Source organism: Hakea prostrata, chromosome 1 (genome assembly GCF_041222555.1).
Source record: "Hakea prostrata isolate BN-2017 chromosome 1, UWA_Hpros_2, whole genome shotgun sequence".
Taxonomy (NCBI): Eukaryota; Viridiplantae; Streptophyta; class Magnoliopsida; order Proteales; family Proteaceae; genus Hakea; species Hakea prostrata.
In genome coordinates, this window is record NC_142600.1 from 3300038 (window position 1) to 3323862 (window position 23825).

Sequence of the window (23825 nt, forward strand, 5' to 3'; positions counted from 1 at the left end):
CTTGCCGTGTCAACCATAAATTATAGGAGGACCACAAGATTGTCAGTGATAAATTAATCTCTTTCTTTTTTTTTTAATGTTTTTATTATTTTTTACACGTGGACCACCTATACTTATGGTTAGAATTAAAGCAGCCAGAAGAACCGTGAGGAAAGATGATCTACACTCACTCACAAAACCACTTCCTTTCAATCATTTAGTTTCTCTCAAAAAATATCCTCATAATGGTATCCAACATCATGAGAACAACATCTTACCAAGAGATCAATTACATTTTTCCACTTTTTCTAAACTATTTACTGCATTTAGCAACTTTTTTTTTTCCGTTGTTGAAGCTCATAAATTTGGATTTTACTTGGGAGCAGCGCTACTCCTAGCAATCAAAGGCCAAGAGCAGCGATTGCCCTCAAGCAAATTCCCATAAATTTGGAGTGTACAAGGAATTTTCTCGCGATTCATTGTGGAAGTCTAAATTATTAACTAATGTGATGAAGTTGTTTGACAATGACCATTTGGATTGTCCGAGGGATTTTTTTTAACGATTCATGCTAGAAGTCCAATAAATTATAGTGATGAAGTTGACTGACGATGACCATTTCTTGTGAATCATCTTTACCAAATTTTGTAGTACGTGAACCACATATTGAAGGTGATGCGATGATAAGATAATGACTGTAATTTCCTCCATACAAGGTACGTAGGTTGAGTGTCGTGATATTGAAAAATCAAGAGGCCTGCCTGTAGCTATTAATGTGCTCTCGTGTTTCTCATGTTTAACAAAATGCCTATAAATATGCTCCCCATCTGTTTCTGATGTATACTAGATCTCTGTGTGCTTAAGCTGCTATAACCCTTCTCTTAGTAGAGTGGTCTAGGCATTAATCAATCTTTAACTTCTCTGTAGATTTTTAGAGAGTGTATCAGAATGGCTTCCGAAATTCATCAAGTCTCAAGTTGCAGCATGAATCTAAGCACAGTAGGATCACCTCGCTATGAATGCATGAACGCACAGAAAGAGCTGCCAGAAGCTGACCCCTTGCCAAGAGAAGAAGCCAGTTTTGCTGATGAGCATGATGACCAGTACTACTGTCGACGTAGCTCGTCGGAGAGGAAAAGAGACGGTGTTTTCTTGACATGGGAGGATCTGTGGGTGACAGTTCCCGTGGAAAGGAGTGGAAGCAAGCCGATCCTCCAAGGGCTCACTGGGTATGTACAACCTGGTGAGGTCTTGGCCATCATGGGTCCTTCTGGTTGTGGGAAATCTACTCTTCTTGATGTCTTGGCAGGTACCATAATTATCTCATTCATTGCTTCTACCTAATGTTGAGGTATTTGAGTTATGCCCAATTTCTGGGAGAGTCTAATTAACTGTAGAATCAAGTGTTGGTCTATAAATACGAAGAAGCAATGTCTGGATAGTCCGAATTAGATGCTCAGATTGTAATACTTTAAGTAAGTTTGTGCTCAAACACTAACCCTAATGCCTAACTACAGTACTAAAACAGTATCATAATGTTATATTCAATTGCAGGACGGCTAAGACCCAGAGCAAGGCAGCATGGAAATGTGCTTGTCAATGGTGGAAAACAAACTCTGGCATTTGGGACTTCGGTAAGAGATACATAGATTCAATCTCTTCTTGACTCATTTGGTCCCTAAATGATACTTTTATCACCTGGATTTACCTTTATATATGGTTCTTTTAGGCTTACGTGACACAAGATGATATTCTAATGACAACGTTAACGGTTGGAGAAGCTGTATACTACTCTGCTCAGTTACAGCTACCCAATTCAATGTCGAGATCTGAGAAGAAGGAGCGAGCAGAGATGACTATAAGAGAAATGGGTTTACAAGATGTCATGAACACACATATAGGAGGGTGGGGCAAAAAAGGGATTAGTGGTGGGCAAAAGAGGAGAGTTAGCATTTGCAATGAGATCCTGACTCGCCCAAAGCTTCTCTTCTTGGATGAACCAACGAGTGGGCTAGACAGTGCAGCAGCTTACCATGTCATGAAAAGAATTGTAGCCCTTTCTCAACAAGATGGAAAGACTGTTATCGCATCCATCCATCAACCAAGCAGTGAAGTCTTTCAGCTTTTCCACAATCTGTGCCTTCTCTCCTCTGGTAGAACAGTTTACTTCGGTGCTGCTTCTGCTGCTAGTGAGGTAATTATTCTTGTAAAAGTTTAATTTAATCTACTTTATTATCATTAAGTTTAAGCGGGCAGTTATGGTGATATCTAATTCTTCAATGTTCTAACTGCAGTTCTTTGCATTGAATGGCTTCCCGTGCCCAGCCCAAATGAACCCATCCGATCATTACCTTAAAACAATCAATAAAGACTTTGAAGAGGTGAAGGGTTAATCAACATTATTTGTAATTAATTAACTTGCTTGGGTAAAACCCATTTCATGACTTTCGATTATTACAATTTCCATTAGGACACCAAACAAGGCTTAGGTGAAAAGATCTTAAACACCGAAGAAATAATCAACATTCTTGTTGAGTCTTACAATTCATCGAATACTTGTCAGCAAGTAAAGAATCGAGTAGCAGTCTTATCTGAACAGGTAAGCACTCAGAAATTTGAATTCCTCTATGGTGTTAAATTTTTGTATCGGATATTGTTCTCTGGTTGGATCACAAACTGTAATAGTATAACATTTGCTTTTGTACGTAGGAAGGAGAAGAATTGAAGAAGGGTAGCCAAGCTAGCTTCCTCACCCAGTGCCTTGTTCTCACAAGAAGGTCCTTTGTGAACATGAATCGTGATTTAGGCTACTATTGGTTGCGTTTTGCAATCTACATTTCTTTGTGCCTATGCCTGGGTACCATCTATTACAATCTTGGTTCTAACCCTGGGTCAATCCAGGTAAGATGATGAACACAGCGCACTATCTATGCCATCCCTCACAACTAGATATATGTATGAAATGAATGAAAAAGAAAAATAACAGGTCATTCTAACCATCAGTTTCAAACTTTCCAGGCCAGGTTTTCGGTTCTTATGTTTGTAGCCTCATTTATAACATTTATGGCCATAAGTGGATTCCCTTCTTTTGTAGAGGACATGAAGGTTAGTGTTTTTCTTCCTCTTGAATGTGAGTGTTTATGGTTTTGAGGACGAATGTCTATTTACCAGTGTTGTTCATTTGTCTACTCAAAATTTAAACCCAGATCTTTCAACGTGAAAGACTAAACGGGCATTATGGTGTCGGAGCATTTGTTATCAGCAATACAGTCTCTTCCATTCCATACATGCTTCTGAATTCTTTTGTTCCCGGAGCTGTATGTTATTCTCTTGCTGGCCTTCGAGGGGGATTTGACCACTTCATGTACTTCGCCTTGGTTTTATTTGTCAGCACCATGATGGTTGAAAGCCAAATGATGGTTATAGCAAGCATCGTGCCAAATTTCTTGATGGGTATAACCATAGGTTCTGGAATTCAAGGGCTGATGATCCTCACTGGTGGATTCTTTCGGTTGCCAAATGATCTCCCTAAACCTGTCTGGAGATACCCTATGTACTACATTTCCTTCCACAAATATGCTTACCAAGGGTTCTATAAGAATGAGTTTGAAGGGTTAACATTCCCTAGTAATCAGGTGGGAGGGCCATCTACTATCACTGGAGAAGAAATTTTGAGGAACACTTGGCAAATAGAGATGGATTACTCCAAGTGGGTTGATTTAGCCATCTTGTTCGGGATGCTGATCTTATATCGTCTCATGTCCTTTTCTATTCTAAAGGTTGCTGAAAAGGTTAAGTCCATGCTCATGCCTATCAATGCTGCTGTCCCTCCTAAACAGAAGATACAAATCATGGAAAGCCCTCTTCCTCATGATGCCAATGTGTAATGTAAATTGTTGTTTACAAATTGTAACTTCCAGTGGAGAACTCATGTACCCTGCACCCTTTCTCTGTGTAACAATGATGAAGATCGCATTACTTATTATCGGGAAGTTCCATTTCTTCAATATCCGTTAGTAAAAGCTTCTATTAAGTGCTAGCAATATCGCAGTTTACTTGATGCCCAGATCTTGTGATAATGTTCACATTTTGGATACAACCTGATTAGTAAAACCCATATCGATCAAGCTGTAAATGACGAATTCATTTCTTCCAGAGTACTTGAAATTCTTTAATAGATACTGAAGAGTAAGCCTCAACAAAACCTCCAATTTGAATGCATAATACCAATTACTTGATTCCTTCAATTATTCACTAGTTATAAATACACACGCGGTAGTTAAATTAAACTTCAAAATGCAGCATCAAATACAAATAAAAAGGGTTACTAATTAAGAGAATAGCAAGGGCTCTTAGCCAATCCTCCTCTTTCTAAACCTTTCAGAAATTATGAAGGCGAGCTCGAGAGCTTGAGATGCATTCAGTCTTGGATCGCAGTGGGTGTGGTAGCGAGAGGAAAGATCATCGAAGGTCACAGTCTGTGACCCTCCAACGCACTCTGTCACATTCTGCCCTGTCATCTCAAGATGAACACCTCCTGGATGGCTGCTCTCTTGTTCATGCACATCAAAGAATGCGCGTAACTCATTCTGCCAACACAAATGAATATTTTTTAGCATGGAGATTGACCCAGCCTAATATATTTTAAATTCGAATTAAGAACCTGGAATATATTAAGCATCTATTTTAAATTCATTGCAGTTGGAACTCCTTCGATGCAAACTAAAACATGCATCCATAAGGAAAGGCAAAAAATCAAAGTATAGTAATATGTTCAGCATTGAACATACCCTGATAGCATCGAATGAGCGAGTTTTGAGACCACAAGGAGCTTTAATGGTGTTGCCGTGCATGGGATCACTAATCCAGAGTACAATTAGCCCTGCCCTGCGAACAGCTCTGATCAGATGGGGAAGCTTCACTCTCATGTTCTCAGCTCCCATCCTAGTTATCACAGTAATTCTCCCTGGCTTGTTCAGAGGGTTCAGTATCTCAATGAGCTTAATTAGCTCACCTGGGTCCATTTTATCACTTACCTGCATCAAAATCACCAAATCAATTTCCTCTACCCAACTCCATCTTTATTAACATACAAAAAGAATTTCATGTAGTATCACTGATCAAACAATATAGAGAAAATTCATGTAAACGACCTTCCACAATGGATAAAAGAGAGAAATTGACTAAAAGGAAGCTAGTGAAATTAAACATAACGGATCAATTCAAGAACATAAATGGATGATGAACACCACAGGATTCGATTGCCCAGAAACGGATTGAATCAAAGTTTAGTAGTAGTATACCTTAATACCAAGTGGATTGGAAACTCCTCTTAAAAATTCTACATGGGCACCATCCAGCTGCCTGGTTCGTTCCCCAACCCAAAGCATGTGAGCAGAGCAATCATAGTATTGGCCACTGGTCGAGTCTATCCTTGTAAGGGCTTGCTCGTAGGGTAGGAGTAAGCACTCATGGGATGTCCAGAAGTCGGTCGTATGCATGATTGGGTGATCTGCAGTGAGCCCAGCAGCATTCATGAACCCTAAGGCCTCAGAAACTCGGACGGCTAGTTCCCGGTACCTGTAGAATCAGCCAAGCAGCTATGTCAAATACCAAAACCAAAAGGACCTACAGAGCAACCTTTATTGCTAGGAATTTTCCCTTGTTCTTGAATCAACATTTTCCGAAGGATTCACCAAAATTACACAACTAAGGCTAAAATTTTCTCATTACCAGAAAACAGAGAACAACAAAATCAAACAATGGTTAGAAATACCTATCGCCTTGCTCGCTGTTCTCGGAGAAATCGAGATTCCACTGGAGAACTCTGTGCATGGCTGCATAACCACCGGTGGAGAAAGCCCTGAGAAGGTTCAGAGTGGCAACGGCTTGGCAGTAGGCCTTGATCATCCTATGAGGATCAGGGGTTCTGGACTTCTCGTCGAAGGCATCACCATTCACATTATCGCCTCGGTAGCTTGGAAGCTTAATTCCGTCCTTCTCCTCAAATGGATCCGATCTGGGTTTTGCAAATTGACCCGCCATTCTTCCAACCTTTGAAGAGTAATGCACAAATGTTCAATTTCATTCTCTATCACGATTCCACAACCCCACCCAAAATCTCACACTTTAAAGGAAGGAAGGAAGGAAGGAAGAAAGAAAGAAAGCGTGAAAACAAAAATTGAACCTTAATGACTGGCAGTTGGCCTCCGAACATGAGAACAGCACCCATCTGGAGAATAATACGGAAGGTGTCACGAATGTTGTTGGCATTGAACTCCTTGAAACTCTCCGCACAATCTCCACCCTGAAGAAGAAAAGCCTTTCCCAAGGCAGCCTCTCCAATTTTTTCCTCCAAACTCCTGGCTTCTCCGGCAAAGACGATAGGAGGGTAAGATTGGATTTGTTGGAGAACAGATTCAAGATCCTGTTTGTCAGGGTAATCGGGAAGCTGAATAACAGGCTTGGATTTCCAGCTATCTACGCTCCATTTATTCTTGGGAAATGTCGTCCTCGCAGTCTCGGTGACAACAGGGTTCTTGGCTGGTTCTGCAGCATGGACGGCAGAGACGGGTCTGATAGGTCTGGAAGCGGGATTGGATGGAAGAAGACGTAACGTGGGTGAATGAGACTTGGAAGGAGAGAAGAGAGATTCAGTTTGAAGGAAGGAATTGGTGGACGCAGCAGGGCTTCTTGCGAGAGCCATTGCTAGTTGTATAGCTTCACTTACACTTACGATCGATCTTCTCCTATTGCTTGCTGTTGGCTTTGGAGAGGAAGTGACACAAGAAAGAAGGAAAGAAAGGGGCAGAGGCCCTCAAGAATTAGTTGAGGAGGTGATGGAGAAAGAGTTCGTGTCTCTGTTTTTATAACGTACAGAAGGAGGGTGGCACCTGGCATTAACAGAAGCCGTTGGGTTGCTCGAAGCTCGAACGGTGTAGGGAGAAAGACAAGCGATTTAGCGCTGGTAGTGGTTAGGACTTAGGACTTGGGATTTTAACATTTATATTTTTAGGAAGCCAAGTGGCATTGAAAACTAACATTTTTTATACACAGAAAACGAACATCTATTCTAGGGCCATGTTTGGATAGCAAGAGCATGCTTTTTTGGGGTAGATTTCCATCTCCCGCCCCCCCTTTGCATATGGCTCCCCTATGGTTTTAAGAAATGATTAATTAAGGACACACTTAACAAAAATAGTTAGTTTAATAAATTTTGTGACAAAAATACCCTTGTGTCTTTTGGACTTCTTTTTATTATTTTATTTTAATTTATTAAAATAGATAATATCAAAATACCCTTCGATTCACCCTCTTCACCTCTTAGCTTCTCATCTTCTCCTTCTCCACCTCCAGTTCCACCACCACTACCAACACCACCAGCATCACTTGCAACTGCAATTGATGAACCGACGACACCAGAATCGCCCTCATGGTTCCCAGAAACAATAGCACCACTTGAATTCCAGATTAATTGATGTACAATCAAGTTGGGCTCGAGTTTGGTTCGAGTTTGTAGGGATTTATCAATTGATGATGCCTCCTTTTACTTTGCCATAGGGCCAGCAATTCTGAAGCTTTCCACCCGATTATAAGGCCAATCCATTCCAGAATCTCAGCTCTGATTTAAAGCCCTCTCTTTCATCTTTCCGGTTCTACTCACATAATATTACTGCGTTCGAGCGAAACCAAAAACAAAAAAACAATCTATCTTCAAGAAGCTTCACCGTGAATACATCTCACCGGCGGTGTTGCCGCTTCTCCCAAGTTAGAATCGGGTGGAAAAACAAAATCAAAGACTCAAAGATGCTTTCTCCAAAAAGAATTTCACCATTCTCATACTCAAAACTACATTCCCATGGAAATTTGTTGTCTTAATTACTTGAAGATTGTAAAATCACAGCAAGAAGGATCTTCTAATGGTTCCCACAATTCTGATTTTGTTGAAATATCACCTGGAGTACTACTTCCAAGCTTGCATTGCATAGATAGCAAAATATCAAACAGATGGAATAAGAAACTGTAGAATTACACAAATTTTAACGGGATACCTGTATGAAAAGTTTCTCCAAGCAAAGGCTTATTGACTGCTTAAAGAAACTGTAGAGATGGCCAAGATAATCGGATTCAAGAAACCAATCAGAACCTGCAACTCAATCAGATTGGGGAACCGAAGGGTATTTTGATATTATCTATTTTAATAAATAAAAAATAATAATAATAAAGAAGTCCAAAGGACACAAGGGTATTTTTGTCACAAAATTTGTTAAATTAACTGTTTTTGTTAAGTGTGTCCTTAATTAATCATTTCTTAAAACCACAGGGGAGCCATATGTAAAAGAAAACTTAAACTGGACTAAAAGTGACTTGGACCAAACCTCAGGGGGTCCAGATGAAAATTACCCTTATTTTTAATTGTTAATTCTTTTATTTTATTTTGCAGATTAAGATCAATTTAACCAATCTTGTTGCTTAACCAGTTTATTAGACTAGATCTTTATTTTCATTGCTAAAGCTCTTCTTGTAGTTTTTTCTTTCTATCAAGGTCAGTCAACCATGAGGCTGATATGGGTCCTTGACCCAGAAGGTCTGGTCATCTCAGTCACTGACCAAATGGCTGTTATCCTCTTTGTGGTTACTCAAGCTTTGTACGAGTGACTCTACGAGTTCTTCACTGGTCCTTGAACATTCACTTCTACCAAAAATAGCTAGGAAAAGAAGAGACGTTTCAGAAGATAGCCTTCTCTTCTGCCTCTCAATATGATATGGGTGAGCCATTGAGATTCATAGACTCTACGTTCCCCATATACTAGGATCTCAGTCAAATTCACGATATCCATTCAAAAATAATCATTCCAACACATTTGTAATATTACACAGCGTAACAGAGAACTCCAAAGGCTGGGTGGAGGGGTTTACAGCCATGTCAAGATCAAATTGACTGTAGTCGCCGACTCGCCTACAGAGAAACTCATCTAAGGGGGAAAGCAACTACCTTATACCTTGTAACAAGGTGAAATTGATATTCATTTCCACAACTGTGATTTCTTCAATTTATTGTCTCCAAGAGAGAACATCAAACACCCCAAAGAAGCAGCAGCTTGGTTCTCTTCCTTCCACAATTCCTTTCAAGAAGAAATTATTCTGCAGCTTTTGTCGACTCTATAGCTGGAATTATCATAATATTTACCGTCTTCTTCTTTTATGGCTGCTACTGCTCATAAAAGTCATTTGAATCTTTCCATAACCCATGAAGATCTAGAACCTCATGTTTGCATGGCTCAGAGCTTATCAGATTTCAGCTCTACTTCACCCGATTGAATATTTCATTTGGTTTGCAATGTGGAATGACACCTCTCTTCAGTGCTGCCCCATATACTTCACTAACACCCGATGATCTCCCCTGATTATTAAGCTCATTGATGATTGAGTTAAAAGGTATTCTACCTCCTATTGTACTACTACTAAACATGAGAACCAAAACAAGCAAACCATCATCAACCCTTCCTGCATCACAAAGCGTTTGGATAACAGTGTTGAAGGTAATCATCTTCGGCAGGTACCCAAGCCTCACCATCTCCTGTAGGTTCGTTAAAGCCTTGTCTATCTTTCCTTTGACAGAAAGAGATTGGATCATCAAGCAATACGACGAGGGGTGAGGACCTGAACCCTCAATTTTTAATCTCTCAAACAGTTCTTCAGCTTCCTTTAATAATTCCCCATTAGTCCATGATCTCCTGCAAATCCCCCTAAGAAGGGTGTTCATCATTCTCTCGTCGACTTCAAATCCAATTTCCAACGTCTCCCTAAAAATCTGTAGAGCTGCAGGAATTTCATTCCACTTCAACAACCCATGTAATAAAGTGCTATAGGTGATATAATCAGGCTGGCAATCCCTCTCCTTCATTTGCTCTAAAAGACCAATCCCTTCCAAAGGTCTCCCCTCCCTGCAATACCCATTAAACAGAGTATTAAAAGTGACCACAGTTGGGTTTAGTCCCATCTCCAAAGCTTCGTTCAGCAGCTCCATTGCCTCATCCGAACGACCCACCTTACAGAAACCATCCATGACCACAGTATACGTACAAATGTCAGGCTTCGTAGAAGAATTTTTTATCTTCATCAACAGTTCACTCGCTTCTTCCACCCGTCCCACGTAACACAATCCATTGAGCAAGCAATTGTAAGTCTGGACAGTCGGTTGGCAACCAATTTGAGACATGATCTCAAAAATCTCAAATGCGTTCCGCAACCTCCCTCTTCTGCACTTTCCTTTTATCAGCATCGTGAATGTTACTACATTAGGACGGAACCCACTTCCCATCATGTCATTTAAAACCTGTCTGGCCTTGTCAAGATCATTTTTCTTGCAGTAGCATCGAATCATAAGGGCAAAAGTTCGGGAATCCGGTACCAAGCCATAAGACGGCAATTTGTCGAACACCTCAACTGCAAGTTCTAGCTCCTCTGCTTTAACCAACTCCATAAGTAGATTGTTTAAGTCAGCAATCATCAGAAACCGAACATCCTTCTCCAACAAATCAAGAATTTCACCCCGCTTTTTGGCTGGTGTACTCATAATTCTCCCAATAGCATTAGAAACTCGAAACACATTTTTTTCCCGAACAGAACATGATGATGTGCTTTTTTTGGATTGCCCATCAAAGTTAGTTAACCCCGCAAAGAGACACAGTTTACATCTTTGGCTTCTAGGGTAGTTCAGTTCATTGAAGCTACTCACATTTAAAGGATGTTGAAACTGAGAGGATTGATGACGATAATGCCGAAAAGAGAAAGACAACTGAAACCCACAGAATGAAGCAGACATCTTATGGCAGAGAGATATTTTCTCGTCTGATTACTGAAGAATCTACCTTTCCGGGAGAAAAGATATGCCGGAGAACCTGTGGCTGGACATCATGTTGTGGTGAGCGGAGTGGAGTCCTGAGTCATCATGAGTCATGACCCGGATGGGTTTAATATCTCAAGAATATCAAGAAATTAAGCATTATAGATCATGGAACAAGTGTTGATAAGATACGATCTTTAAGGATAATCTCTGTCGAGTATTAATAATGAGAGACATTAGGTACCAGCATTACATAAGAAGTAAGAACACATAGGTACAAGAAGTCAAAACTAGAATGGACAAAATAGGATAGCGGAGAACGACACAATATTTGGTTCAAGCTCATAAAGATCTACTAAATGAAGTGAGATTAGACATTATTATCTTTTACATGTGGGTTTTCTCCTCTAATCTTGTCGAAAATAGGCCTGAAAAGTTTCCTCAGGGATTTTGGCAATCTTGAACGTTTCCTTTGTTGCACAATTTGCATGGGTGACACCATTGGTCGTTGTCTGTAAACTTGTGGACTAACTGATTGAGACATGCTCACAGGACGTGATTGGGAGCGTTTTCTCACAATAACTGATTTCGGGGTGGGTTCGGAGGTACTCCTGCCCAATATCGCTTCGTTGAGCTGAACCTCGAAGGATAATCGTTCGAATTGATCAAGCAATGCACTTTTTTCATCCCCAAAACTTTGGCGATTTTTGCGTCCCATACCAAAAACACAATCTCACCGACGAATACAAGTCTGTTTAAGAGATGGATTTCTGGGTGAAGAAGTTTCATAGATGATATCTCCGACCAAAGGTTTGAGGAGGATCATTCCTAATTAAATTCCATTTGTTCCTTAATCACTCTTCATCTTTCATCCAGGTTCAGTCCCTTCTTTCTTATATCTTTTCCTTTCCAGAGAGATTTGCTAAACAAGCAAAATCTTTTTTTGGAGTAAGATGCTGTTAAGAAGAAGACTAGACAGCTATACCTTGACCAGTAGCTGCTTACGGTTATCTTTCTTTCTTTACTCAAAGACTGTTAATGGATAATATTAATATCCATTTAATCAAAAATAAACCATAGAAACGAAAGCAACACGGATTAAGTAGGCTTTTTTTCCCTATATTTGAATTTAATTGAATTTTTTTTTTTTTTTTTCATTTTGGTTTTAGGATTACCCTAACAAACCAATATTTTTCAAGTTCCAATTCTGCTCTGTTAAATCCTTGGGATAGCAACTGAAGCTGCAGGTAAACCCCAAGATCTTGGTTTACGAGTTAAGATCGTCGGACGTGCCTTCTTTCTTGAAGGTTGATTATGGTTTCTTCCCGAGAAATTATGAAGCTTGGAAACAAATAATTTCTCAAAAGTCGAAACGACGGTGGAGATATGTGAACTCTTGTTTGAATTAGAAGTTGGAAAGCTTCCTCCGAAATTCGTTCAAAGGATTTTTAGGGCTTTGATCCAAGTTGGTTTCTGCGGCACAAAAGTAATAATGGGTCTTCTTAGCATTATCAGAAAATCAAGAGGGAAGAGAAGGAGATGAGATTTCTTATGGTGTATGTTCTGAACACCTCACCTCCTCCTTCACTGTTGCTGATCCTGTTCCACTGTTTGATGCTTCTCTCTTTCAATTATCTTTATTCCACTTTGATAATTCTTGCTAGGGGTCTCGGCAGTTACGGGAAGACCACGATTGTGCTGAGAATTAATGGGGAGGACACAAGCATTATCAGTCCCACAACTAAGGTTCTACAAATCTTGCCTTAGAATAAGGAAATGGTTGCACAATGTTTCACTATAAATGTTTGCATTTGGTTTTCTCTTTTTATTTATACTCCTGGCACAGATCAACTGGTCTGCTTCATTAGCGCTTGGTAGATGGGTTTATTTTATACTCCATGGGGTAATTTTTCATATAATGGTGCCGATATGGTGTAAGTTATGATGAAAACAACAAAGAGTTCCCTGTCTGATATGAAAGTAGACATGTCTGTTGGGAACTGAAGATGAAATATGCCATTGGCTTGTTTATTAGATTCCTGAACCATCAATTTAGGTCCTGAGGAACTCAACCTCTGGGGGGGGGGGCCGGGGGGGAGAGGGGGGGGGGGGGAGAAAAAACAACCCCCCCCGCCCCCCCCAAATAAAATATAAAAAAAAAAAAAAAAAAAAAAAAAAATAAAAAAAAAAAAAAAAAAAAAAAATAAAAAAAAAAAAAAAAAAAAAAAAAAAAAAAAAAAAAAAAAAAAAAAAAAAAAAAAAAAAAAAAAAAAAAAAAAAAAAAAAAAAAAAAAAAAAAAAAAAAAAAAAAACATGAGAAAAACCGATATCTCAATAAAGAAAAAAAACAAAGACAAAACAACCGTAAAAAAAAAAAAAAATCAGGAAGGAGGAGGGCCCCAAAAAAAAACGGCCGAAAGGAAGGGGTAGGTCCGGGGGCCTATGGCCCCTCCCGCCCCCTTAGGGGCCCCCCCCCCCCTTTTTTTATTTTGCAACAACATTATATAACACACCTAGTTTAGGTTCCTATCAAATGTTCCTCCAGTATAATCTAAGAAGTTTCAGCAATGTGCCTAAGTCAGCCTTAGAACAAAATCTCAACTAGACACTGTTATTGCATTTTATATTTCTTTGCCAGGTATGTACTTAATATATGGGATGCTCGTGGCCAGAAAAATATAAAATCTTATGGGTGAAACTGCTTTGGACAGACCGATGGTTTGGTATGGGTTGTTGATAGTTCAGATGTTAGAAGATTGGATGGTTGCAAAATGGAATTGGATAATCATTTGAAAGAAGAGATATTTAACACCCACATTACCATGGCATTGGAGTAGGTTACTTTTGCAAATCATGTTTCTCATCCTTGAAATTGAATTGCTACCTTAATATTTTACTGATGGGGATGTTTTCAACTGATCTCGAACAAAATTAGACCACTTACTCTCATTGGATGAAGCCACTTTTTCTGTCAGGTCACCCTTGGATGCTACTCAGCATGTACATGGAGCTAATAGTTAGGTAAACCTCTTCAACCAATTTGTTCAGCTCAAGCATAAAAAAATTTATATCAATATACTTTGAAAACCAACATTGTAATGGTGGATCAACCCTTGATTCACTGATCTTGTAGGCATCCATTGGTCCACAAAAACCATCGCATAAAACTTCTCTAGTAGTTAGCCCAAGAAGAAAAGCTTCAGTGTGTCACATGACCTTATTGATAATGATAGAAACTATGTGTACTGATTGTTTGGCCAAAGATATAACCACACTTAAAACTTAACATTATGCAGTTTAGAGCCCTTCCCATGTCATTGGTGGATGTATCAATTAGATGTGTAGATCATTGAGTGGAGGCCTTAGTGTACGGTCAAATACATCTTGCCTGTTGAGGACTATGGGATCATATATTATCTGTACCTTACATGGATGGTATCTCTCAGAAAAGATTTTTAGCTTCTGTAATTTTATGCTGTATGACTGAAAAGTTGTTGGTGTTGAGAAATTTGTTTTATTTGTATTTGGATGATGAACAAGGTGGAAAAGGTATTGTAAAAGGGCGTCAATGCAGCCAATTTAGAGCATTTCTTGTACTTTTGGTATCCAGGTGCGTTCTTTTTTTTTTTTTTTTTTTTTTCTTTTCTTTCTTTTTTCTTTTTGTCATTTTCTGGTTAATATACAGTAACTTTTCTTGAGTAGATCAAATGAGGTCTTAAAGTTGACTCATGTATCTTGTAAGTTGGTAAAATAAACTTTATCGGTTTCCAAGTTTTGAACCTGCAACCTATAGGTTGCAATAGCAGGAGTTGACCATTGCACCCAAAGTTTGCCCACTTGTGCTATTTCTAATAGTGTTGAATTCCTTTCTTATTTTTTATGGATGATAATTTTTTTTTTTTTTCTCTTGCAACTAGGATACATTGAAGAGTCAGTTTTACTGGACACCTTGCCAGAGAGACTCTTAAAACTTTGATGTTTGTTTCATTTTCTCTGGTCACTTGTTTGTGCTTTTGACAGGGATTATCTGGAGCTTCCTTACTGATACTAGCGAATAAGCAGGACATTCAGGGTGCTTTGACACCAGATGAGATAGCTAAGGTAAGGCTGCAGCCTGAAACTCTCATGATTCTTCTAGATGGTCATGACTATCATATATCTAACTTCTTTATTTGAAATATCAGTTTTTTCTTTTTTTTTTTTTTATTTAAAAAAACCACTAGTAAACTTCTTGTCATATTATTGCTTTTCTGTATTCCACTTTAAATGTGCTTATCTATTTATTCCTTCCTTCTCATCTCTTGTCCTTACTAATGAAGAAGAACAAGAGAACTGAAAAATGGTAGTGATCTTATGAAGATTTGACATGGGATCATGGCCTTGGGTGATAAAGCTTTGGGCTCGGTCTTAATTGTCTCATGAATCATTTAGGAGATGTTTAAGTGCATTCGCTGCTGTGCCTAGGGATCAATTGAAGGAAACTTTTCATCGGATTATGGAGCTTACCTCTGGCAGTCAAAAAAACATGTTGAATCTCTGGAATGAGCATAGTTCAGAAAACTGCTGAGATGAATGGGTGACAGCCGTAGGTAAGATAAAGTCATAAATGACTGCATAAATGGATTGGTGAAAAAAATGAAGAACCAGATTGAGATGGTAAACTTATGTGCTATGGGGAGAGACAAAATGATGCCACCAATTAGAATGTGTACTTGGTTCCTCAAGGGAAGTGGATAACAACAGTTGTTTGCAGGTGCTCAGAATGTATATTCTTTACATTCATGGATATCAAGCTGTCATCTTCAAATGGATGTGTTTTTTGGTATTATGGCTATTAATTAAAGCTTCAGATAATGAGGGCACTGCTGACAGGGTTATGGTATAATGGACTTAAGAGTGGGCAAAGACACAAAACTTGTGAACTGGCCAAGATGGTTGAGCAAAATCCATATATCAGAGCCTCCAAAGATGGAGTAATATCATGACTTGGGTCCTGGTGGCTGAGCCAAAGTAATTGGGATGTAGATTTTATTCCTTGGTAAAATTCGGATGTAGTTTAGTTAGTCTTTTTGTTATTTTTATTTCCATCCATTGTGCTTAACATAATATCACTCTAACATTTTCTTTCTGCTGTATTTAATTGAGGGAAAAAAAAAAATTAAATAAACATATCAAGCTCTCCTCTTGTACAGTTTGTACCTTGAGGGTTGCATGCCCTCAGCCTCAAGTAGACTTTTATCCATAGCCCCATAAGGAAATGGTTATAGCATATGGAAACTGTCCTAGTAGTTAGCCCCAAACGTCTTCTCCTGTGTCCCAGAAGGGCCATGTGAGGCTTAATCATGTGAAAATTGCCCCAAGCCAAAGCATAAGGAAAGCGATTCAAGGCTCAATTTAAACTAACATATGTAAAACAGTGTAGTGTACATAATGGGTATAACCTCAAACCATGAAAAGCTGTTGCCTTTGGCTTTTTATGTGAATGATAATATCTTTATCACAAAATTTGGACATATATGTTTAATTTTATCTTTATTTAGATCCTGCATTTTCATTAGAACATAATTTATGTTCATCATGGTCTGACTCATGTTCTTCTACCCTTTGGCAAGCTATATTGTGTTGCATGAATGGGAGTATTGTTAGATTTTGTTCTACATTCATTTGTTAGCATAGTAGTAGTTGAACTGAGAACCATTCTGCAGTAGGACTGATCTTCTAACAGCAGCGGACCAGCAACAATGAAAATGTAGATTGGGTCACCAAACAATAAACTAGAACGTGATAAACAAAACAGGAATTCAAAATAAATTGGATAGGGATAAGATCTCTCTCCCATGGCTTCTCACTATGCCCGTCTCTTGCAGGAGCCATCTCTCACAGCGATTGCGAAAAGCAAAAAAAATTCCAATGAACATAGGTATTCTCCGTGAGGAACTTTTTTTTTTCTTCTTCTTCTTTTTCACATTGCTTCCTGTTTTCATTTATATGGCCATTTCCTCCCTAGATGCTTAACCATCTTATTGAGACACTGTTGTGTACCTTCCTAATAGCTCTGCATTTTGGGGTTAGTTTGTATGATATGTTACAAGAGTTAAGTGTGTTATTCTGCCCCTTCATCCGTATGTCAAGGTGTAGCGCTTGAAGTGTTAGGGAAGCATGTGAGCAGTGGGGTTCATAACTTTATATACATTGTTGTATACTTGTATGCCCTTGTGAACAGCTCGGGTTTTGGGAGTGTTAATTGCATCACATTTACTTTGGATTTTCTTTCATGTAATTGTTCCTCTTCTAATAGATTATGTCGAATCAAGTAGTTCATCCTATGCAGAACTTTTACAAACTATCTTCTTCTGTGTCTTCTATTCCTGTTGTTCCATGTATCCTTTTTTTTTTTTTTTTTTTTTTTTTTTTTTTTTTTAAAAACAGTCCATGTATCCATGTTGAATGGGGTTCATCATTTTTTTTTTCTTTTTTTTTTTTTGGGGGGGGGGTGTTTTAGAAGAGAGGTCTCCCTTTTAAAATCAGTGTTCTGACCTTTCAACGCTTGATGTATTACTGTGATATGGTAAAATCGATGCAATCAGCAACAATGCATTATTTGATTGGTTAGCAAAGCATGGTGGATGCATTACTACCCACCTCCTAATATAAAGCTACTAGGTCTAAAAGAAAATCTTTGCAATCCCATATGTATTACTGCTTCAATCAGATCGCATGCGGATGCTTTAGGGTCCCAGAATAATGTAGAATTGATTGTTGAACACTACACCTGTGTGGGGAAGTTGTTGCCTATGCAGCTTCAAATTTCTGGTTAAAAAAGAAATAAAAAAACGTCAAATTAGCCCAAACAGCCCAAACAAACGTCCTCCAGCATACCCAGGCAGTGAAATCCTTAAAAAGGCTACTAACGTTAGCCCTCCATTAGTTTATGCAAATAGATATAGGCATCTTATCAAATCCAAGTTGCAGAAAAATAATGGAACCCTTCAAACCCAACCACTACATTCACTCCTGTTTGCAAGAGAAGACGAGGACCATTGTTGGCATTATGAGCTTTGGATGCCACGGTATCATTCTGCCTACAAAACCCTCAGTGGTTCGTAGTGGATATCAGGTGCCCTTCCCAAAGTCTTCATAAATCACATATGGGACCGCGGATTCGGATCGCATCACCTTCAGAAGAAATTCAGAGCTTCTGAGAGAGTTAATAAAATCTTTCCTGTGCTGGACCAGTAATGCCATGGGTCCCATCCCGTTCCCCCTTCTCTCTCTCTCTCTCTTGTATTATTGATTCAAATTTCAATCGAGTAAAAGCAAAATTTTCACTTTTTAGAGAGGAAAAGTGTTTTATGCCCAATCTGATTTAACTCTTGGATTTGCACCTTAACAACCCGATATACCTTGCCAATCTTGTGAAACCCAAGAGCTGTAAGCACTGCACAGTGGCACAGCTCCGCACGCTGACTGTTATTGACTGTGCACGATAAGGTAGAAGGCAGAAATGGCAGAAACTCAGGCAACCTCTGCGGCCTGCGCTGCCATCTTCTCTTCTCACACGTTCAGCCTTTGCTTCTATCTCCGGCCGAAGCTTCTGCTGCCCTTTACATTTTAGGACAATTTACTGCTTCCACCGAGTGGTAGTCTGGACTTGTAAGCTAAACAATAGTGGAATTTTCTTACACTAAACACTGAGATTGGGATTGTAAAAATCTAAATGGGTGGCTGCGACCAGATAGAAAGGAGGAATTGGGCTTTTTGATAATTGAAATATCTATTTTGAAACAGGAGTTACGGGAGATTGAAGGAGGGACCACTCTTTATGGATTTCTCATTGGTGAAGAATCAGTCCCCAATATAATGCTACTCCCAATCAGAAAAAAACAATGGATGCAATTATTAATTTAAAACACGGAATCTCAAGAATGCATGATTGGACTTCAAATGAAGAAGAAAGATCAACTCTACAAAACAGTTACTTTTTCTTCAACTGTAGGTGATCTCTGTAAAATATTAAGTTGGGTGTAGTGGGACTTGGTTCCCTCTTCTGGATTTGTATGTCTTCAGCTACAGAATAGTCAGTTCGTCCTCTATTGACCTTTAAATCCCAGGGGGCCGGCTTAAGTAAACTTAGAATACTATTGATAAGCTACTGAGCTATGGTCGAGAGGGTGGACTGGTGGTGGGTCATTATGCATTGATGATAGATACCATCAGTGAGCAGGGACTTGCCATGCTCTTACTAGGGGCTTCTGCAAATCCACACTGTTTACTTCCCATTTCTATATATAGCAGCCGCATGAGCAGGACATACATTTTTGGGTTCTTATACATTAATAGCTTCTACATCCAGTGTGTGCCAGGCATGGGTGGGATAGGTGGGTCAGCTTCCAAGGCTGGAGGTTCATGGTTGGCTCCATAACCTGAAATTTTTATCACTTGTTATAAGGAAAATCAAAAATGGAAGAAAGAATAATTTCATATGAGAGTGTTCAAACTTCAAAGTAGATGAATTTAGTGCTGATCAGTGTCAAACAGGCATCTCCCATCATAAAACTAGCCATAATATCGATATAGATCAGCCTGTATTGGATAGTTTTGTTCCTGATTTTCATAAAAAGAATTCCTTTTGTTAATTTTACCCCTGATCTATTTCATGCCACAGAGACAGGGTCAGCCAGGTAGCTGGATTGGTGGATGGTGATATCTACATAGATCAAGAAATCCGATTAATAACAGTGTATCAAGACAGTTCAGAGAAATGAATTCTGAGTGCACCAATGAGAAACGACAGAAGAGTCAGAAAATTGTGAAAGAGACAAGAGTCATTTCACGTGAGAATAGAGACTAGATAGAGAATAAATCCCTCATCAGATAACCTCTCCTGGACTATTCTCAAATTATGGTTAGTGCTCGGTGGCAGAAGCTCAAAGCTGCATCATCAAAAACAAGCCACTGTCATCTTATAATACATAAAGGAAGGGCCTGCTTCACGCTTCCAGATAAAATAGGAAAGCAATAAGAAGTTAACCCTTTTCGTGAGCTTTGATCATCAATCCTTTTCTCTTTCGAATTGGAAAAACAACTTGCCCAATTCACTCTCTTGAATGCTTTTTACCCGCCACACAAACTCTGTGTCTCTCTCTCTCTCTCTCACTCTCTCACCTTTGTCTATTCCATCACATGCCACAAACAGGAAAGCATGAACAAGTGGGTAAATTCTTAAATTCTCCCAAGGAACCTAATTTCTTTAATCTGGCATCATTATGTTTGTTTTCATCGAGGATTCATAGGACTAATCTCTCTCACCCCCCAAAAGAAATCTCAAGTACCACATGTCCCCCCTTAAATCTCTATTTTCCTACTCAACTTTCTATTGTTGGCAATTGTTTTAATGTTTATACCCCCACCAAGATCTAAAACTGATTTACTTTTCCTCTAATGGGTAATGCAGACAGTGGGATAATCATCCATGGAGATGAGAGAAATGGAGTTGTCATTGTTTTCAAGGAATGAAAAAAATACAAACCCCATATCTTTTACTGTTCCAGAAACATATACAAATCCCCAACGCCAAAGAAACGTTCCCATGCCATGCCATGCCAAGGGCGCCCACCGGCCAAAACAGTAGTAGCAACTACACAGGTAAAAAGCTTAAGCTAAAATCTATTGATCCAGTTGTTTGCAAATCCCAGAAATCAAACACTTACAAGCTGAAACTAGTAGATGAAGGAACTACAACACAAGCTCCTCGCCGTCATCATCTTCCACATCAAACCCACCTTCATAAAACCTCAGCTCCAGCTCCTCGAGTCTCTGCTCATCATCCCAAGCCCCATCAGAGCTCTCACCATCATACATTTGATCAGTACTAAACATCCAGGCCGAGTAACCTGAAGAATCTGAGTAATCAGAGCTAATATCCAAACAATCCATGATTGAAGGACCCAGCACCTTCAAATCAGGGCATTTCTCATCGAGAAACTTCTGATCAAGATTCACATTCCAGCAACCTCTCACATCCAAGGATTCGAGTTCTCTGCAACCCGAGAGAATGTCAAGGATTCCTTCAGTTGTGACAAGCATGTAGGTTACCTCAAGATGCTTGAGCTTGGGCATTGTGGATGCAATGGCATGGGCTTCGTCGTCCTGGGATAACTTGAATAAGTCAACATCTGTCGGATGCATATTTCTTCTCAAGCACACAAGCGATTTGCAGTTCTTGCCAAATGCTTCCAAAGCACGGGCACCAATCTTGCCACACATGGTGAGGTCCAAAAGTGTGATGGCAGACATTTTTCCTGCAACCTGCTCCACTATTGAATCACTAATGTTGCTTCTTGGCACCTGCAAGGTCTCAAGGGAAGCAGCACTTGCAAGAACGAATGGCAAAAATATAACCCAGATCAGCAAATCCATGGATCATCAAACAAAAAAAGACCTAAATTCGGACTATTCTGTTGAGACAATATTTGCAAGAAAATTGTGACGGAAGGGGTCATCTGCTTACTGTTCTGCGATGAAGGCGAATATGGCGTCGTTGGGTAGATCAGAGATGCAGAGCTTCCGGGGAGAACCAGAGCTTCTATTGATCAGCATTTGAAGCATTCGATCCAACTCCTGGGGCGGGCGTTGGAAGCTCCACTCCTCAATGTCGATTTCTTGCCAGCAGTAAGGCCCCATCACTGCTTTCCTCCATGATTTGCAAATCCTCGGAATCACAGTTAATTTATCCTCGAGAGATAGATAACTGAAGATTAACCCGAGTGCGTCTGGTATTAACTCATCCCAGGACCGGATCTCGCTCCCTTCCATCTGTATCTTTCTTCAAACCTTGCAGACAACACAGAAATAAAAGTCAGGAACCACATGCAAGAACTGAATAAAGGTGTCTCCTTTGCTCAAGATTTTAACATCCCCAAACCAGAAATAGTGATTACATCAATACCCAGAAAGAATGTGTTAGAAAGATCTAACATCATATTGGAAGAAACCATATTATAAAGAAACGAAGAAAGAACTCCCATTTGCAGAACAGGAAGGGAATCCATGTAAATCAAGAGAAGAACAATGTAAAACCAAAGAGAGGAACTTAAATCACCAAAAGACTCAAAAAAGCAAGACAAATCCAGAATACGCACAACAAAAACACAGGATTAGCAGAGATCCCTTTACCTACCTCCCTATACCACAAACAATGGTTAGTGACAAGAAAGGAAGCATCGTCAAGCTTTATAAGGGAGAAAATTGTCGCTCTCACATCGACCCAAATTAAAGAAGAGGGAAGTAGCGAGCCATCCGGAATATTAAGATGGAAAAAAGGATCCCATATACCAAACAATCTCAATGAAAGGAAAAAAGCCAAGCAAATCCCAAAAGTAATTAACCCATAAAGATTACAGATATAAAGCTGAACCCAAAGACATCCCTCCCTAACAAAGCGGAGCAAGGAATCAAGACTCATAAAATGAGTTAATGGCATTAAACACACAAAAGCTTTCAACAAGAGAATGAAATGAGAGCAGGCAATCAAAAGCAGAAAAAAGAGGGATAGGGAATCTGCAGAAAGAAACAAAAAGAGAAGATGGTTTATGCATACCCAAGGACTATATAATCTCTCCGTCTTCTTGGATCTCTGCAAAGGTTCACCGGTTTACCCGCCTGAAAGAAAGAAAGAAAAGGAGATTGGGCAAGAGAGAGAGAGAGAGAAACAGAGAAACAGAGAGCCAGAGAAAGAAAAGCAACTCACCTACCGACTGCTGCACTGAGAGCGAAAACAACAACAAAAGAAAAGCCAAGAGCAAAAGCAACAAGGCAACCCACGAAAAAGAAGAGAAATGGGGAAAAATCAGTAAAGATTATGACAGATGGAAAGCTTTTCCTGGGCTCACAGCTTGCTCTCTTTCACATCCTCACTCACTGATGACTGTAAAAATGTAAATAAATTGGTCGGTGGGTGAGCTTTACAATTAGTATCAGATACCAGATACCCACATCGTCAGTGTAAACTGTGAAGCATGGAAGAGAGCTCCTTCTTCGTCCTCCTTTCTCTGTGACCCACAGATCACTCAAATTAAACCCTTTAATTACTGGGTCTTCTTTGGACTTGTGCAGTTACTCTCACACTCCCCTCATCCATGAAGAATGAGAAAGAGAGATGGGAAACCGGGAACGCGGTTGGGAATTGGTTACCAAAGGTAGCCATTGAGAACAAGACCGACACGAGTCAGTGTCTAACTACTGGTCAAACAATTGTATAGAAAACGAGGAACCTTGTTGGTACCCTGCAAATTATACAAGCCCATGTGAAAAAGACTTGTTTGGTTCAGCAGTAGACTTGAGTGTTTTCTAATGCCCCAGTATTAACTATCTGTACTATCTCTATATCAATTCTCAGGTTCCAAAGCACCTTATTTTCCTTTCTCCTATTCAAACCTCAAATTGGCTTTATTGATAGCAACTAGCAACATTGAAGCCCCCAACTTTCTAGCATCCCAGTTCCCAATCAATCTTTCCACTTTCTGGGCCAAGGTAAGGACTTCTGGTGGCATGCCTATAATGTTCTCCTTCTGGTGTTCCTCTATTCCTCAAGACTTAATTTGTCTTCCATGATTTTTAAGCGTAATTGCAGACTTTGAGCTTTTTTTTCTGTGTGCTTGTGACTGACTCAGCGGCGTTGGAGGGTGAGGGAGAAAAGGGTGGGGTGGTTTGTTTGGTTTAATTTACAATTTGAAACTAAGAATGTTTGTAGAGAAAATTTGTATTTTGCTGATCACATAGATGACATTTGTCCTCCTAGGTACTTGGTGATATTAGCGCACCCCAAGGTTACCTAATACACCAAATTAACAGATTAAAGAATTGATCAAATTGGTTTGAGAGAGAGACCACATCCACGTGAACTTTAAAAAAAAAATCGTGTCTTTTTCTTACAACAAAATTGACCGAACAAATCAATCAAAATTAATCTTTTAAGTACAAGATACAGAATGACATCGA

At 39.4% G+C, this 23825-nt stretch overlaps 4 protein-coding genes and 1 long non-coding RNA gene across 10 annotated transcripts; 2 read left to right on the forward strand and 3 right to left on the reverse strand.

Annotated features, from left to right (window-relative positions):
- The first annotated feature begins 788 nt into the window (after positions 1–788).
- Positions 789–4177, forward strand: LOC149026696 (ABC transporter G family member 1-like). The gene is made up of 8 exons (XM_089155429.1): positions 789–1286; positions 1532–1611; positions 1707–2171; positions 2272–2358; positions 2448–2576; positions 2687–2878; positions 2996–3082; positions 3184–4177. The coding sequence occupies exons 1-8, from the start codon at positions 926–928 to the stop codon at positions 3862–3864; spliced, it is 2082 nt and encodes a 693-aa protein (XP_089011555.1). The 5' UTR covers positions 789–925; the 3' UTR covers positions 3865–4177.
- A 20-nt stretch (positions 4178–4197) lies between these two features.
- LOC149026697 (phospho-2-dehydro-3-deoxyheptonate aldolase 1, chloroplastic-like) lies at positions 4198–6936 on the reverse strand. The gene is made up of 5 exons (XM_089155441.1): positions 6165–6936; positions 5754–6031; positions 5281–5557; positions 4768–5013; positions 4198–4566 (listed from the first exon to the last, which is right to left on the reverse strand). The coding sequence occupies exons 1-5, from the start codon at positions 6681–6683 to the stop codon at positions 4330–4332; spliced, it is 1557 nt and encodes a 518-aa protein (XP_089011567.1). The 5' UTR covers positions 6684–6936; the 3' UTR covers positions 4198–4329.
- A 1756-nt stretch (positions 6937–8692) lies between these two features.
- Positions 8693–11144, reverse strand: LOC149026698 (uncharacterized). The gene has a single exon (XM_089155449.1). It carries the CDS (start codon positions 10803–10805, stop codon positions 9282–9284), a length of 1524 nt encoding a protein of 507 aa, XP_089011575.1. The 5' UTR covers positions 10806–11144; the 3' UTR covers positions 8693–9281.
- Positions 11145–11239: 95 nt separating this feature from the next.
- On the forward strand, positions 11240–16726 carry LOC149026699 (uncharacterized). 4 transcript variants are annotated; one of them, XR_016173439.1, is made up of 5 exons: positions 11240–12382; positions 12491–12572; positions 13538–14436; positions 14847–14927; positions 16694–16726. It is a non-coding gene; the product is annotated as an uncharacterized LOC149026699 (long non-coding RNA). The 4 variants fall into 4 exon arrangements; XR_016173432.1 differs by lacking the exon at positions 16694–16726 and adding an exon at positions 15146–15917; XR_016173433.1 differs by lacking the exon at positions 16694–16726 and adding an exon at positions 15146–15917 and having other exon boundaries at positions 13802–14436.
- A 2272-nt stretch (positions 16727–18998) lies between these two features.
- FBW2 (F-BOX WITH WD-40 2) lies at positions 18999–23029 on the reverse strand. Of its 3 annotated transcripts, none has more exons than XM_089155482.1 (4): positions 22580–23029; positions 22426–22487; positions 21337–21659; positions 18999–21198 (listed from the first exon to the last, which is right to left on the reverse strand). In XM_089155482.1, exons 3-4 carry the CDS (start codon positions 21639–21641, stop codon positions 20562–20564), a joined length of 942 nt encoding a protein of 313 aa, XP_089011608.1. In that variant the 5' UTR covers positions 21642–21659; positions 22426–22487; positions 22580–23029; the 3' UTR covers positions 18999–20561. The 3 variants fall into 3 exon arrangements, with proteins under 3 accessions (XP_089011608.1, XP_089011600.1, XP_089011615.1); XM_089155474.1 differs by having other exon boundaries at positions 22576–23029; XM_089155489.1 differs by lacking the exons at positions 22426–22487; positions 22580–23029 and adding an exon at positions 22006–22416.
- Positions 23030–23825: the final 796 nt, after the last annotated feature.